Raw genomic sequence first — 17,194 nt, 5'->3', positions numbered from 1 at the left:
GGGATGAGCATCTTTTGGTTCTATGGTGCTCAGGAATATCCTTCCTTAGGGCCACCCAGGACTCAAGTAGCTGGGGACTCGGTCCTAGCTGTAATGAAAGAACAAAGATTTACAACATCAGATAAAGAAGTTATGTCTTACCATAACGTTCCATCTGTGTTGTAAATCTTTGTTCATTCATTACTTCCCGCCCTCCTTCCCCCTACCTGGACTCCTGGTGCACTTTAAGAATTCCTAGTTAGGGTATTTGCTCAGACAGAGCCTCCTACTATTTTTTGTATTACTACATCTTTTATCTAGGGTGGGCAAACTCGATCTGGAGTAACTAGGGGTGGGGCATTATGGGTAGATCTTAGCTGAGAGTTTTTGGCTTGCTCAAGCTGGGAAATGGCCGTATTGGTTCCGAGGAAGCAACCGAGGTCCTAGCTGTAATGAATGAACAAAGATCTACAACACAGATGGAACGTTATGGTAAGACATAACTTCTTTTTCATTCAATTTTAATTAAATGTCTTAGGTGTACAGTCGCAGTCCTACAAGCAACTGCAATTGATGGTCACTTCTGTGTGCGGTATGTGTGTTCATAATAGGGCTGAAATAAATTATTGCGGCCAATTGTTATTTTTTATTGTATCACAATCCCATATCCAAAGTACTAAGGTGTCCACAGTCAATACATTTGGCTTTAATTACTGGGTATGGGAGCTGTTGGTGAGTACAAGTTACTGACCCTACTGTTATTTGGTCAGTTAGGGGAGTCGTTATTCTGTCTTTGCAGTACTAGTGTGCATTTATGTGAAGACAGCCGGAATACTTTACTGTCTCTTTTTTTTTTTTTAATACAGTCAGATGTTCGTGTTGTACACTGTGAATAAAGTTGCGATCACTCATGGATTTGGGGGGATGTTTCTGATGAACATGAACGCGTGGTATTGGGGTTGCACTGTATCTAAAAGAAACAAGTTGGCCATACTTTCTTTAACTTTCCATTACAAACTTCAAACTTCAGCGTTATACACAGTACATGACTGTCTGTTCTGGTCTTGGCAGGAGGTGTGTGAAAGCAACTGATAATTAACACACTGCCTTTCCATTTGTGCTTTTACTTTCATCCTAGTATATCAGATGGGTATACTGAAGGTGGCTGTTTTGTTTTGGAGAGGTAGCTAGGCAGATACTTTTTCCATACTGCATTTATATATCTTTACAAATATCCCTCATTTCAGTTTATCGGGAACTACTATTTTGTTAGCTTTAATCATTAAGCTTTAGATACAACTTATTTTTCTTTGAAACAATAAATAAGACTGAATTTCTTTCCTTACTCATGATTTTCATTCAGGTCATCATGGGATAAAAATGTTATTTACAAAACTGTAAGATTGCACCTGAAAGAATCTAGAGCTTTATGACTTTTTGAGGGGGCCTAGTGGCCCCAGGCTGACAGCTTAATTTATTACTTCCTCCACACTTATTACAGCAGAGTCTTGGCATGTTAGGATGTGGTAAAAAGATGGAAGAAAAAGCTAAAAAGTATAACAAAGCACAAAGTAAGCAAGAAGTAATCTTTCTGGATTGCATGGGTCCAGGAGGGATGGAAAACTGGAGAGGAGCACTGGGGAGGTGCAGGAGGGGGCCATTGTTTAATGGGGGTGGGGTGGCATGGAATCCTTTGTCATCAGCATTTCACCTAAGGCCTGCCTTGTTGGTTGTAGTCCATCATCTGAGGTGCATGTAGTTCATAATCTGTGTAATGAGTGGGTATTGAAGTAGAATGTGGGTGAAAGTGATTGACACAATCTATTTGATCGCAGGTGATGGTCATTGACCTGTTGCAATAGAGTCCCACAGTATATCCCCCACCTCTTGGATGAGTGAGTCTCCCAACCACTTCTGATACGATTCTGACTCTTTTTCTGATCCATCCCACTGTTTTGGAGCCCCAGGATCTGACAGCCCAGAGAAATCCGGAGTCAAATCCGAAAAAAATGTCTTCTTAGACTCCAGCAGCATCCCTGACTAGTTCCACTTCTATGCCTTTGGATCAGAACAGGTCCCAGAGCAGAGCCAAAGTGTCAACATCAGATCTATGGGGCCAGGATCGACTCTGATGTTATTGGACCAGTCCCTGCCCCCTGGAGCCTTGGCACTGGACAGTACAGGTCCAGTTCCATCCTCGAGGGACAGATCTGGTAGGAGTCATAATCTACCTGCACTGGAAATCTCAGCTGCAGTGGGGTTGGCCATGGCTTCTCTAGGCCTGTCTGCCTTCAAGGTTGTGGAAAGGGCTTTTTTCACTTTCTGGAGAACCCATTTCTCATCCCTCGGATCAAATCCCTATTCCTCTTCGGTTCCAAACTCTGAGTCAGTCAGGCCTATTCCACAGGGACAGTCACTGCCAGCTAGAATGCAAGCAGATCCTGTAGAGGAACTTCCCCCTCTGTTCAATTACCTCCTCTGAACTTCCCCCAGAGAAAATCCGTTGAAAGAGAATGTGCAAAAGGAGGCATTTAGAATGTCCTTCTATTCTCATATTGCAGTATTCATAACCTTTGGGGTTAGCCCTCCACCTGGTGACCTGAATGTATAGCCAGTATACAAAACCTTTTGTTGCTGCAAGGTATGTGGGATGTCTGATGTTGGCTGTAGGGTGCATGGGCTGTAAAAGTTACATCTGCACATACCTTCCTCAAAACTTCTCTGCCGTCAGTTGAACGTCAGCTCATCATGCTGTCTCTGCTATCGGATCCTACGATATAATGTTAAGTACCCCATTGGGGCCTTTTTCTTGGTCACTGCATGCCTGCCCATGTTCATGTCATCCAGAAAAAAAAAAAGTGTAGGTGTGGACGTGATCCCTCATAAGGATGCCCACGATCTGTTTCTTTTCTGCCTGGGGCCCAACCACAACCATAAGGCCTGCCCAGTTTGTCAAGCGTTCATCCCAAAGACTTTTTGCAGCCATCTGCAACCCCCTGCTTCTAGAAGGCCTGACAGATTTTATAAGGTCCCAGAAGGGGCATAATTTCTAATAAAATGCCCTGCTGTAGATCCTGGTACCATTTCCGTCTCTGCAGACAAACCCTCCAGACTGTTTCCCTCTACCTCTATCCTTCTTTCTGATAAGGACAGCAAAACTATGGAGAGAATTGGCAAGAAGGTATTTATCTCTGCCACTGTGACATTTAGGGCCATCAACTACCAGACATATATGTCCAAGTACTCTCTGGCTGATTTGACTCAGGCTTCAAAGCTGTTGGATGACCTCCCTGATTCAGCCACAAAATCACAAATCTCTAACCTAATCTCCTTGTCCTCACAAGTGACAAAACACTCAATCAAATGCAGTTACGATGCTGCAGAGGCCTCAGCCAGATCTGCAGCCTCTGCCTCAGTGCTCAGAAGGTACTCTTGGTTGAGACTGTAACCCCTTCCTGACAGTATCAGGGCTAAATTTCTAGATGCCCACCTGGACAGTACTGCCTTGTTTGTGGCCCAAGTGGCAGAACTTTTCAAAACCCTTCAACAGAAGGTGAAAGTATTACAGGATTTGAAACATTTGTTTGTGTCACCAATTCCTAAATTCCACAGAAATTACCCTACTAAGACCCAGTTTATTAGAAAACATTCTGATCCTCCTCCTCCTCCTGCTAGGGGCAAAAAGAGTTCCAGAAAATAGCCACCACCTTCCAGTCCTGCCCAGACACCAACCCAGAATCCTTTGTTTCAGGACAAGGCAAGTAGTCTGTGACTAGCTGCCTCCTCCTCCTCCAGATCCTATACCCCTTTCCAAGAGACTCTCTCCCTTTCTGAAAAAGCATTACCTCAGACAAGTGGATCTTGTCAGTCATAGAAAAGGGTACTTCGTGACTTGGGCCATTCTTCCACTCTTAAGAGGCATTCCACAGCCACCAAAGGACCAGTTGCCCTTATTCCAACCAGTCTTGGACAGCTTTCTTTCTCAAGGGACTATCCAACCAGTCCCTGTGACAGAAAAGGGAAAGGGTTGTTACGCCAGGCTTTTCCTGGTCTCATAAAAAGACGGCCCATGGAGACCCATCCAGGATCTGTTGTACCTCAACCCTTTTGTTCAAGTACCCACCTTCTGCATGCTCACTCTTCAGATACTATTTCCACTGCTAATGCCTCAGGCATTTTTGACCACCTTGGACATCAAAGATGCCTACCTACGTATCTCCATCTAGCCCAAATACAAGAAGTACTTATGCTTCTCTGTGAGTTCCTCACATTTTCAATTCTCTGCTTTACCCTTTGGACTGTCTACTGCTCCAGGGGTATTCACCAAGTGTCTGGCTCCAGTGGTAGCCTATTGCAGGGTCCTAGAGATACAAATTTTGCCATATTTGGATGACCTCCTGATCCAGGCAGACTGTTACAGTACCCTACAGAATCATCTCCAGACAGTCATTTCTGTTCTGCAGTCTCTGGGTTTCACCATCAACTTCCCCAAATCCAGCCTAAACCACTCCCAGGACCAAGTCTTCCTGGGGTGCAGAATCAGGGTAAACATTATGATGGCATGCCTCCCACCCCAAAAGGTGGAAAGCCTGAAGGAATACCTGTTGTCTGTTTTCCACGCCCCTGCAATGACAGCAAGAGTATACCTCAGACTCTTAGGGCTTATGGCTTCTACAATCCCCATGTTTCCAGTGGCAAGACTTCACATGAGGAATCTTCAGTGGTACCTGAGTTCCACATGGACCCAACACTCCTCTTGGACCACACCATTCCCTTCCTACCATGCTTAAGGAAGGAGATCCTTTGGTGGGTGGATCAAGTCTTTCTGAACCCAGGACTTCCCTTACAACCCTTAACTTCAATCCAGGAAATATGCACAGATGCTTCAGACCTGGGTTGGGGAGCTGCTTTGTGCAGCTTGAAGGTGCAAGGCACATGGACAGGCTCCTTCAAGAGGGAGTACATCAATATTAGACAGATGCACTGAGGACCTTCCAGCATATTCTGAAGCAAGGACCCCTGACGTTGTTCACTGACAACACTGCTGTTCTTTGGTATGTGAACAAACAGGGTGGAACAAGCTCATACTTGCTATGCAGACTTGCACTCCAGGCCTGGAAATTGGCAGTCCAGCATGGAGTCTTTTTGAAGGCAGTCCACATCCCCTCAGCTCAGAACACTCAGGCAGACCTCTTGAGCAGGTCGATGTCAGAATCATACAAATGGATGCTACACAAGGATGTGTTCCTGGATATAGCCCACAGGTGGGGTACACCACAAATAGACTTGTTTGCCTCCCCTCTGAACAGGCAACTTTCACGGTTTTGTACCAGGGCACCCAGCCCCCTAGCGAGGGTGATGGATGCCCTCTGTATCTCATGGAAGGGTATGTTTCTGTATGCACCCCCCCCCTTCCCACTCTTTCAGAATGTCCTACTGAAAATTCAGCAGGACAAACCACAATTCTTGTTGGTGACTCCCTTTTGGCCAAGACAGCACTGGTTCCCCCTCCTCCTGCATTTAGTCAGGGGGCAATCATCACAAGTTACCTCACAGAGTGGACCTACTCACACAGGATAAGGGATCCCTAATCCATCCCCACTTGGAATCTCTGAACCTAACCTTGTGGGTGATAAAGTTTTGATCCCTTTCAGACACCTTCACTCTGAGGATTTGCTAAATGTCTTGCAGGAGGCCAGGAAATCCAATACTAGGCGATCGTGTCTGTCCAAATGGAAGAAGTTCTCTATTTGATGTCTAAAAAGACAGCTAGACCCATTTCAAGGAGAGGTCCCTTTGGTGCTGTGTTATCTGTGTGAATTGTTGCAGGCAGGGTTGGCATGTTCCTCTGTTAAGGCCCAACTTGCTGTTATTTCTGCCTGCCTGTCTCTTGACCTTCCACTTGCTTCTATACTTAAAGTGACTTTATTCCTGAAAGGAGTGCTACACCTCAGGCCCCCCCAGGAGGCCAGTTCCACCACCCTGGGATCTGAACGATGTGTTAGAGAAGCTCACCATTGTCCCATTTAAGCCAGCAGCTACAGCCACTCTAAAGTTCTGCACTTGGAAAACTGTGCTTTTGGTGGCACTGACATCAACCAGGAGAGTGTCAGAGCTCCAGGCCGTCATGGTCACCCCACCCTGTTTAATCTTCGACAAGGATAGGGTAATCCTATCGACTAACTCGTCATTTATGTCTAAGGTGGTCAATGAGTTGTTCCTGAACCAATGTATCCACCTCCCCACCTTTTTTCCACAACCCCAGAATGACAGTGAGATAGTCCTGCATTCGATGTCTAGATATAATCTTAGTTGTCTGTGAACAAGACTAAATCCCTTAGGAGATCAGAGCAACTGTTTGTCTCCTTTCACCCCAGGGTTCTGGGAAAAGCTGTGACAAAGCAGACTGTTTCTACCTAGATTTCCAAAGCCATCTCCTTTTGTTATACCTATCATGGCAAACACCAGGGCCATGACATCCTCTGGAGCATTTTGAAAGGCGCTGGACACTGCCTCTATTCTAGAAGCAGCTTACCTGGTCATCTAGCCATACCTTCACCAAACACTACAAACTGGACCACATCTCCAGATCTAGAGCAGGTTTTGCTAAAGCAGTCCTGTATGGATTATTAGAAAATAGTTCCAAACCACCCTCTTCTTCTTCCCTTTAAGCTATGGCACTCACCCAAAGGTTTTGAATACTGCAACATGAGAATAGAAGGGCATCGAATAGTTGTGTAAAATTTTACCATAGCCATATATGTCCTTCTCTTCCATGTTGCAATATTCTATTCCACACTCCTACCCCCTGGAAAAAGGGGGGGGGGGCTTTGCTGAATGATTCAGGACTGGTGCAGCTATCCTGGGACTGAGGTCTGACTAGGGCATTCAGTTATGAGGAAGGTACGTGCAGACATCACTTTTATGGCCAACGCACCCTACGGCCAATGTCAGACATCCCACGTACCTTGCAGTGACTAAAGCTTTTGTATACTGGCAAGACGTTCAGGTCACTAGGCAGAGGCTAACTCCAAAGGTTATGAATACTGCAACATGGAAGAGAGGGACATCTATGGTTATGGTAAGATTTTACACAACTGTTCTTTCCCTGCTGGAATATCTCATGCAGGATACAGATTATGATGAAGAAAAAGGGTCCCCCAGATCACCAACAGATGATATCTCTTTTTAGAGACATATTAGAGAGCCCCAGAGAGAAAGTTGGTTGATCTTCTGAAAATCCCTCCCCAAAGGAATCTATATTTTCGGAAGCTTTCAGTTCTGGCCCCTCTACATCTTGGGTTACCTACCTGGCGGGTAACCTCATTCATTTAGTTTCCACCAGACATGGAAGGAGCTGGATACTGCAGAAGCCATTCCAAAAAGACCTGACAAATTCTTAGCTCCTCCCAAGGATAGACCCCACTGGAGCAAGGAATCTCAATAGATGTTATGGTGGTGATGGCAGCCGCTAAAAAAGAGCTAGCAGAACAGAGCTCTTCTGTTCACTCGCCAGACAAAGTCTAGGGTGTTGGACCGATTTGGAAAGCGATTTTTTTGCCTTGGCGAACTTCACCTTGAGGTCTGTCAATTACCTGCCACATTTCACAAGACTACAGAGAGATCTGACTAAGGAGCTATCATATTCTATCAGAATCCATGTCTGCAGGGGATTTCAAAAGAATATCCTCTCAACTGGGCACTTTGTTGTCATTTTCCAGTGCTTCAATGAGGATGATCTCTCACGCAGCTGAAGGCACCACATTGGTTGCTGGTTCAGGCATTGCCATAAGGAGAAATGCCTGCATACGTCTATGCAACTTTGTGGAGTCTTTTAAGACAACTTTCATACACACACCCTTTGATGGCATATCTTTTGTTAGATCTATCAGTTAAAGAAATGCTTACCCATAGTGAACAAGAATGGAAGACTCTGCAGTGTGTTTCAAGTTTTCTACCCCTCAACAAACCTTTTCTAGGAATCTAGAGATGCGGCAAGAAAATGTGGTTCCGTAAATCTCAGGGACCTTTCCAAGATTCATGCGGGGACAAGTCCCCCAGAGGCAGAAGAGGCAGTTCCAATGGTAGATATTACCCTAGAGGCAGAGGAGGCCCACAAAATCAGGGTTTCCATAATTCCTTTCCAGACAGACCCTTCCAGCGCTCCTGAAGTGCTGCCTGACTGTTCACCTCTGGAGGCAGTTAGGGGGCAATTTTCCTTGCACCCAGACGATTGGGCAAATATAACAGAAGATTTATGGGTGCTAAGACTAATATCAGAGGTTATTCCATTCCATTTTTCAACTTACTATTTGCAAAAGGAAGAAGCTTCCCAACATTCCACCCAGTCAGAGGAAAGTAGCAATGCAAGAAATTCAAAAGCTGCTAGACAAAAGAGTCATTCAGGAGGTCTCGCCAGACCAAATAGGATTCAGAATTTACTCATGTTTCTTTTTAATGCCCAAAAAGACAGGGAACCTCAGACCAATTCTGGGTCTGAGTGAATTGAATAAGTATGTAAAAAAGTCAACTGTCTGAATGGCCACGGTTCAGTCCATTCGGCCATTTCTTCGCATGGACAATTGGATGTGCTCTGTAGATCTTCAAAATGTGTACTATCACATCAAAAGAGACAGGTAGTCCAGAATACATTTACACTTTCAGCTGGCAGTCAGTTATTACCAATTCAGAGCAGTGCCCTTTGGACTCACCACAGCCCCCAGGGTGTTTATGAAATGTATGGCATTGGTGGCTGCTTGCCTGAGACTCAAAAGATTCTGAGTGTTTCCATATCTCGACAACTGGCTGCTCAGCACCCCCTCCATGCATCTCCTTCAAAAGTCCAGGGACTATTTGCTCCAGATTTGCCAGTCACTGGGGATAACATTAAATTTTGCAAAATCAAACTTGACACCATTTCAGAGGCTGGACTTTATTGGTGCACATATGAAGACAACAATGCAAATTGCATAATTGCCAACCCATCGCATAACCACGCTTAGATCTCAGGTTTAGCAGATTCTTTCCCATCCATCTCCTGTAGCCAGATTTGGTCTTGAAGCTCTGGGATCTATGGCAGCAGTCATAGTATTACTTCCCTTAGCGTAATATTATATGCGTGTTCTTCAGTGAACTGTGGCTGTTCAGTAGTCTATTCTTTGACAACCCCTATCTTTTCCAGTCAAACTTACTCCAATTTGCAAATGCCATATCCACTAGTGGATCCAGTCAGATGACATTTATCTAAGCCAACCTTTTGTTTTACTGTCCCCAATGGCCACAGTGACTATGGATGCCTCCCAACTGGGGTGATGGGGCATTTCTTGAGAAGGATGGCCCAAGGCACGTGGTTCCCCCCAAGAGACCAATCTGCATATCAATGTACTGGAGATGCGAACAATCCTATTAGAGTTGCAGACATTTTAAGATGCTCTTCCTCTAGGGACTATTGCTATTTAGATCGATAACATGTCTGCTGTCTGGTACATTAGCAAACAAGAGGGAACTCAATCTTACCCTCTTTGCAGAGAGGCCATGAGAGTGTGGCAATGGGTGACCTCCTCAAACTGCTTTCTACTTGCAACGCACATACTGGGGAAAGCCAGTGTGTTAGCGGACACATTAAGCAGGTCCATTTTGATGCCGCATGAGTGATCTCTCAAATGGTCTGTGGTAGAAAGGATTTTTCATCATTGGGGCCAGCCTTGCTATGACCTCTTTATTTCCCCTCACAACAAGTGCAGAAGGTATTTTGCCCTGATCCTCCCCTTAGAGGGAGTCACCGAGAGATACTGTAGTCCATGTTTGGCCTTCCGGTCTCTTCTATGCTTATCCTCTACTTCCTCTGATTCCCAAATTTCTACAGAAAGCAAGCTAGTTGAAGAGCGCAATCATCCTTATGGCCCCCTATTGGCCTCAACAGGTGTGGTTCCCCTTCCTACAGTCTCATCTTCATTATCCTCCATGAATACTGGAACCCTTTCCAGATCTCCTCTCACACTTCTCAGGGATGAGCCATCCCAGTATCTAGGCCCTCAAGCTAATTGCATAGTTTCTCCACTTTGTATTATGGTCAGACAGCCCAGGCTTTCTTCTTCAGTATATACTATAATGCTATCCTCGCAAAAAGATCCTACTAAGAAGGTTTACAAGAGTAAGTGGAAAAGATTCTCCCTTTGGGCATTGAAAAATTATGTTGACCCCTTTTCTGCCCTGGTTTCTGCTATCCTTGAATTTTTGACTGTTCTCTTTAAAGGAGCTAGTTTTTCCATGACTGAATTGCAACTGGCTGCCATTTCTAATTTTCATACAGGAAAAACAAATTGTTCCTTTGTCTCTTACAAGTTATGTAAAGCTTTCTTAAAGGAACTGTTCTCCTCAGGCCGCCAATAAAGGATCCTTCTCCTTCCCGCAATCTAACAGTCGTGCTACAAAGCCCAACTCAGAAAACGTTTGAACCTTCAGCAAAAAATGACCTAAAATTTATTTCATCGAAAACTGTCTTCTTAGTATTATTACTTCTGCAAGAAGAATTTCTGAATTCCAGGTTCTTTCATCAAAGAACTCCCTACATTGTCTTTTATAAAGACAGGATTTCTTTACAAACTAACCCTTCTTTTTTTACCTAAAGTAGCTTCTGTATCAAATATTAACCAGCCCATTCACTTCACAGTCTTCTTTCTAAATTTTTCAAATAAAGGAGAATACATGCTACATGTGCACAGACGGTTACATTTTTATCTATATAGGACAAAACAATTCAGAAAATCAGATCAGCTATTTGTTTCCTTCTCTACAAAAAGACTGGGTTATTCAGTTTCTAAAATTACTCCAGCTAAATGTATCACTTATTGCATTTCCCTAACTAAACCACCCAAAGCTCACTCAGCTAGATCCATGATTACTTCATCTGTTTTTTGGTCAAGAACATCTGTTGATATTTGTGCAGCAGCCACATGGTCCAATGCACATGTCTTTGTTACTGATTACAAACTGGATCTATTATCCAGAAATAGAGCTTCCTTTGACTCGATGGTAGTCCGGAATATCCTTCCATGAGGGCTACCCAAGGTCAGCGTAGCTGGGGAATCTGTCCCATGTATTAAGGAAGAAGGAAAAGGACAACATCAGATTTATGTTATGTACTCAACATAACTACACATCTGTGTTGTCCATTTTCATTCCTCCTTAGCTTTCCTCCCATCCATCCCCAGTCCTTAAATCTTTTGAAGGAACCTGTTGAATTGTTTATCGGAACTTAATAGTTCTGGGGTTGAGCCCTGTTCTCTCCACTATCCCTGTTTCTATTCAGTTATAGGGTATTTATGGCAGCAAACTCAATCTGAGGCATTGAAGATGGACAAGGGCATTATGTGTACAGGGAGGAACTCAAGAGTTGGATCCAAATTCTGGAGTATGCAGCCAAGTTGGATCCAAGTCCAGGTGTTGAGGAAGAATGAAAATGGACAACACAGATGCCTAATTACATTGAGTACATAAGTTATAATTCATCTCTGTCCATATTTATGCCAACCTGGATATATGAATGGGAAGCAGAAGATTTACCACAGGACTGCCCTCTGTACTACTAATGGACAAAGGCAGCTCCTAAATACTTTATCCCACGCATGCATCATCTCAAGTTATCTATCTTGTTATAGTTATTCTCATTAGGGAAAGTAAATAATTAATGACTATGGGATGGGTAAAGCCAATCTCTAACCAAATAGGATAGGTTAATTTGAGCACAAAAAGTGGCATTGGTTAGGCTTAAAATGGCCCTCGGGCAGTTAGTCTAGTACATAACTTATGTACCTATATATAATATATAAATTTGCCTGAATTGACACTTGTGTCTTGCCATCGTTATCACTATTTTGCTATTATATGATTTAAAATCTTAACATTTTTTTATTTTGTATTGGTGCATTTGGCCAAGGGTGTTACTTGGACCAGTAAACCTATCAGATTAATATGTGCTTAAAAAAAAGAAAATTACCCCCAACTTCCCACTTAACTACTCAAGTCTAGTTAAAATTCTGTTCATATTGTATTTGTTTTATCACCTTTCTATGCCTGGGGTTGCATCTCCCAAGTCTTACTGAGCTAAGAGAGAGAGAATGAGAATAGACACAGCAGCTTTTCCAAACATTCATTCACTTGTTACAGTGTATACCACCTACCTAGATTTGGTTTAAATATTTGATACAGTACCCCAGTCAGGCATGCTCAACAGACTTACAGAACTAGGTATAAACCCCTTTATAACATGCTGGATAGCTAGCTGTCTTACAGATAGGACCTAAGTGGTTACAGTTGGGGAGGCCATCTCTGCAAAGAGGCCAGTCACCAGTGGAGTCTGTCAGAGCTCTCTGGTGGGCCCACTCTTCTTTGGCATCTACTTTTTGGATGTCAAAGCCACTGTCAGAGGCCTCTGGCTAACCAAGTTTGCAGATGATTGCACAGTGGGAAAAGTCACTGAATCTCCCTAGATGAAAACACCATTCAGGAAGGTCTAAGATATACAGAAGCTTGGTGCCATGGCTTAATACTCAGCACCAAGAAATGCATTGTAGTACCTTTTGAGGAGTTCACTACCACAGCTAACTACATTGTCAATAAAACATTCCTAAATGTTGATTCACTAGTAAGAGATCTGGGTAGATGGTAACCTAGTCTTCGACCAATGTGTGTCCAAAGTTGTAAGACAATCCTTCTGTGTTGCTCAACTTTTAAGTAAAGGCATGGCATCTATGTCCAGAGAGGTCATCATACCACTGTGCTTGTCCCTCATCAGGCTCATCATAGAGTATAATGGCCCCTTGGTATGTACTGACCAGACACATGAAGTAGCTGGAATGTCCATAAAGTCTCTTTACAAAAAGAATACAGGATGCAAATGCAATGTCTTAGACTGATCATCTCAAAGCCCTGTCTCTTTACTCTGTATCATAGAGGTGATCTTTGCCTAGTGTACAGAGAGTCTCCAGATGCTGTTTAGATAAATCTTTTGCACGTCCGCAAAACAAATGGCATCAGAACTAAAGACCTAAATTTTGCTTGTGATATAAACAGAACATGTTGGAGAGACAGATATGTTTCTCAGAGAATTTCCATTCTCTGGAAAAGGCTCCCCATCCATGTGAAGCAGAGTTCCTCCCTAAAACTAACCCTATTTAAGCACAACTTGGGCCAGCGGATGGGTAATTGGAAATTCACTTCTGGTCTGGCACATATGTCTCTGATAAACAAAGGCAGTCAGTAACTCACCTCCAACCTAAATAAAAATGTTGGCTTGCGTTTGGGTTGCATAGCTAGACCTAGTATACACTATGAACATCAGCGTTGCCAGATCAACTACTGTAGTAGCAGACCATAGAAAGTGGCACCTTTTGTCTTGAAATGCACTAAAATAATTGCTGTGTTAATGAATTTGGTAAATTTAGCAAATGTTTTTATAAATAAAATACATAATTTTGAATGCTTATTTTTAATGAAACTAGAAAGTTTTTCATACTATTTTAGATATGTACTTTCTTTGAAAGAAGTTAAGTTACTAATCATGATCATTTTACAGCTTCCTACATACCAGGGATGCAGCCTGGAGTAACTTCATACCCAGCATCTAATACTTGGTAAGTAGCTTATTTGCTTTTATTTTTTGCAACCATCCCCACAGGATGTCTTCCTATGCATTATTGTGCCTTGACTGATTGCTTCCAAATGCATTAATATTGGCATGTTTGTGTGGTGGGTATTTATCAGCATCAAGTCATTATACTACTTGATACCTGCTACAGAGCAACACAACACACTCATGATTAATTGATGTTTAGTCCCTCATTTTGAGGGGCGTTCCTCTACTGGCACTTGACTGTGTTGCTCAGATGCTGGTTACTTCCACACCAAGTGGGTTAATCTATTGCTTGATTTCTGACTTTTTTATAGATAGAAGTGCACCTAATACTACCTGTAACATAGCAATGAAACATGATTTTGTACCCTAAAGTGCCATGTTTAAGCAGTCATCTGCTCTATGTGTGTATAGGTCGTTCACTGATGCACATGTGAGATATGCACAGGATCTTATTTCAAAAGATAATTACTGCACCTCCCTTAAATTGCCATTGACTTTCTGCTGATAAGATGATTACCTGCTGTTGATGTATACATGTTAGAGTTGTTACTGAAAACAGCAAGGTTACATTAGGCAGTTTGTCACTACTGCATATTGCATTTTTTCATCTGCTGATTTAGGTTACTAAAATCATGGCCAACAAAGTTATGCTGGAAGTGTCTGCTTATTCCAGTGTAAGAAAGTGCCATCATTCTTCTTACAGTGCAGATCTTGCCTTGTTATCGTGCTGATGAATTTTACATGCTGATAACTGGTTCTTGTAATGAGAGTTGATGTCATTAAGTATTATTGATAAGTGGTAGTACAGAATTTGATTGTCTTTGTTTTGGTTTCTCTGCTGCTCTATCATATTTGCCATCTCTTCTATTCCTTTGTATTCCACAGTTGTAAAAGTAAAATCTGGTATTTGTTTTAATTTCTGGTTAGTTGGAAAACTTAGGTTTGTAATGACTGCTATCCGGCACTATGGCTACACAGGGTGCACTTCTTTGTTTGCTTGTTAACTAGGTAGAGGTGGTCTGGTCCACGGAACATGTACTGCCATGAACTTCACACAGGGCATTACATTACTACTGGCCAAAGTTACATCAAAATAATTGTGTGCATGAAACATTATCTATATTTATATGCATGTTAACGTGTTTGACAGACTCATCGAATATGTATCTTGTTTAAACTCAATATTAGTCATTCAGAAGTTTTGATATTTATTTATTTATTTATTTTATTTAACATTTGTTAACCGGGAAAGTCTGACTTGGAACAAAGCCAATTTTCAGCAGAGGCCCGGAGAGAAATGCTCCAGATTCATATCTTTGTAACGTGGGAGGAAACCAGAGCACCTGGAGGAAACCCACACGAACGCAGGGAGGACATGCAGACTCCACACAGAAGGCACCCCATCCGAGAATCGAACCGGAGAACCTCTTGCTGTGAGGTGACAACACTATCGCTGCACCACTACACTGTCCGATATGATAAGAGTTAATGTGAAGCCAGTGTGGTAGAGGTAAATAGATGATATATGAGGCAACCCTGAGGGGTAATACTCTAAATGCTAACATAGGATTTATTAGCTGAAGTAAGAAAAGGATGGCATTAGACACACAGCAGAACAAATGGGTATCAACATAATTTCACTAAATATTGAATTAACCACAATGGTGGGGCAGTTGTCACTAAGCATCTGATCAGATTGAGTCCATCCAGTGCAGCTTATTGCACAAAGGCTGTGTAGGCATTAGGACCACTTGGCAAGCCACACTTTTCCAAGCAACTTAGTATCTCTCCCTTCCCATAGTGCACCACATTGCTCTTCCTCTCCGGATCATCATTGCTGCATAATGTGCTTAGACGATCTAGTAATAGTCGCAGGAAGCTGTTTCCAAATTCTTGTATGAAACAGTTGAGTAATTCATTGTTCTCTGTGAATGTTTTATATTTACAACATTCTGTTTTATGTGGTATTTTTTAGTTTTAGTTAATTTCTTGGCTTTTTTTCAGAGTTGTCATTTCTGTTTTTTAGCCTAAGCTTGTTTTAATGCTTAGCATTCCTATTGGTACGCTGTTGCCTCTTAATGCTGCTTTTAGCCTTTTACTGCCTTTCTAATAGTTACTGATTTTAGTTTGAATGAAAGTCGTGAGTTTTCTTGTCAAAGTTGTAGTTTCTGTTTTTTGGGTCTAGACTCGTTTTTTTGTACTCTTGCCTCTCAAGGCTGATTTTATACTTTTTCACTTTTTCTAATAGTTATTTAGTTTAAGAGGAAAAAAATGAATATTTTTCTTTCTCATTGTTAATCAGTTTTGCAGGACTAGTGATACTTTGTTATTCCCCGTGGTTTATTTCCCTTTCTTATATGGGAAGTCAGTTTTTCTGAAATTCTAAGATTTTTGCTGTGGTTGCTATTGTGAGCTGTCACTCTTGCGCCAAAAGAGAGAGCAGTTTTCACATGTGTTAAGAGAGAAATGCTGCCTAAGCACAGGCACAAGAAATGTGCCATTGTTATAAGGAAATCTGGAAACACTTATCACATTCTAGTTTTAGAATTTTGTAGAATTTTCTTCCTAAAAGCTCTGTCACACAAAAGATAGATTGTAGCTGCATTTATGCATTTTTATGTTAGCTTAAGAAGTTCCTGCTTCACAAGATTCTTACACCCCTTCTACTTCAGGCTCAACAATCAGCTTTCATCCTGACCTTGAAGCCCTCTAAGCAATCTATAGCTGAATCTCTAAACAAGAAAAGTAAAGCTTATAAACAGCATGGAGCTCTGTCTGAGGTGTCCTCATAGACAGTGAAACCCCTTGTTAAAAAGGTTTTCATCATGGGAAACCTGCATCTTCTATTACAGTTTTTTTTTTTACTCATTTGCTTGTTTTTCCTGCTGCCTGGTAATCATCACCACCTCCCCAACCAACTGACCGATTTGTTTCTTCAGCTGAGGGGCTAAGAGAGGCCATCATGTGGATAATCATCATGAGTGGTCCAGGTTTTCTGATTTTTTGCTGCCTTGTATCTGCAAACACTCCAACAGTGTAAGAAATGGGGGTGTGCAATGCACTGTGTCTGTCTCTCTGTATCCCTGGACATTCCTCACATCCAGGAGTAATGCTGCTAGCAAATAGCCACACCTACCATTCAAAAAGCATGGGAGAAGATTTCCCTAGTTTATCCCTTGGAGAAATCACAAAATTCCACCAGGTTCCTGACTACATGTTTCTCAGCCCCAATTCCAGGAAATATGAGTGTGCCAAGTTTCTTCACTCCTCTCCCTCCCTGCCTGGCTTTTCGGTTCTGGAACCACTAATTGAATAGTAATCACTTGGGTCACAGCCAAGGCTCAAACTCTCTCGAGTCTTGGAACCAGGCATTTCAGTTGCATTTAAGGTATGGAGAAAGATACAATATTGGCTTTTTTGTCTGATTCAACAGTTAGGTTACCAAATCTGACTTCACCACGTTTTCCAAGAGCTTGGATCCAGGGCTCTGATTCTTCCCCTATCCATAATTTCCTGTGGTCTCCCAATTACTCCAGATCTCATTTTCCACTTGATCAGTCAAGACATGATTTGAGGGCT

At 42.5% G+C, this 17,194-nt stretch overlaps 1 protein-coding gene across 2 annotated transcripts in view; it reads left to right on the top strand.

Moving 5' to 3' along the window:
• TSG101 (tumor susceptibility 101) overlaps positions 1 to 17,194 on the top strand; it is a 935,600-nt gene that overhangs the window by 389,529 nt on the left and 528,877 nt on the right. For both annotated transcript variants that reach the window (XM_044059389.1, XM_044059390.1), the window contains one exon: positions 13,556 to 13,613. In XM_044059389.1, coding sequence (XP_043915324.1) covers positions 13,556 to 13,613 — 58 coding nt within the window. The remainder of the gene's footprint in view (positions 1 to 13,555; positions 13,614 to 17,194) is intronic.

Source organism: Protopterus annectens, chromosome 17.part0 (assembly GCF_019279795.1).
Source record: "Protopterus annectens isolate FY-2018-M chromosome 17.part0, PAN1.0, whole genome shotgun sequence".
In the NCBI taxonomy this organism is placed as follows: Eukaryota; Metazoa; Chordata; order Ceratodontiformes; family Protopteridae; genus Protopterus; species Protopterus annectens.
The sequence above is the reverse complement of the archived record's forward strand: the minus strand, read 5'-3'. Positions and strand labels throughout refer to the sequence as shown.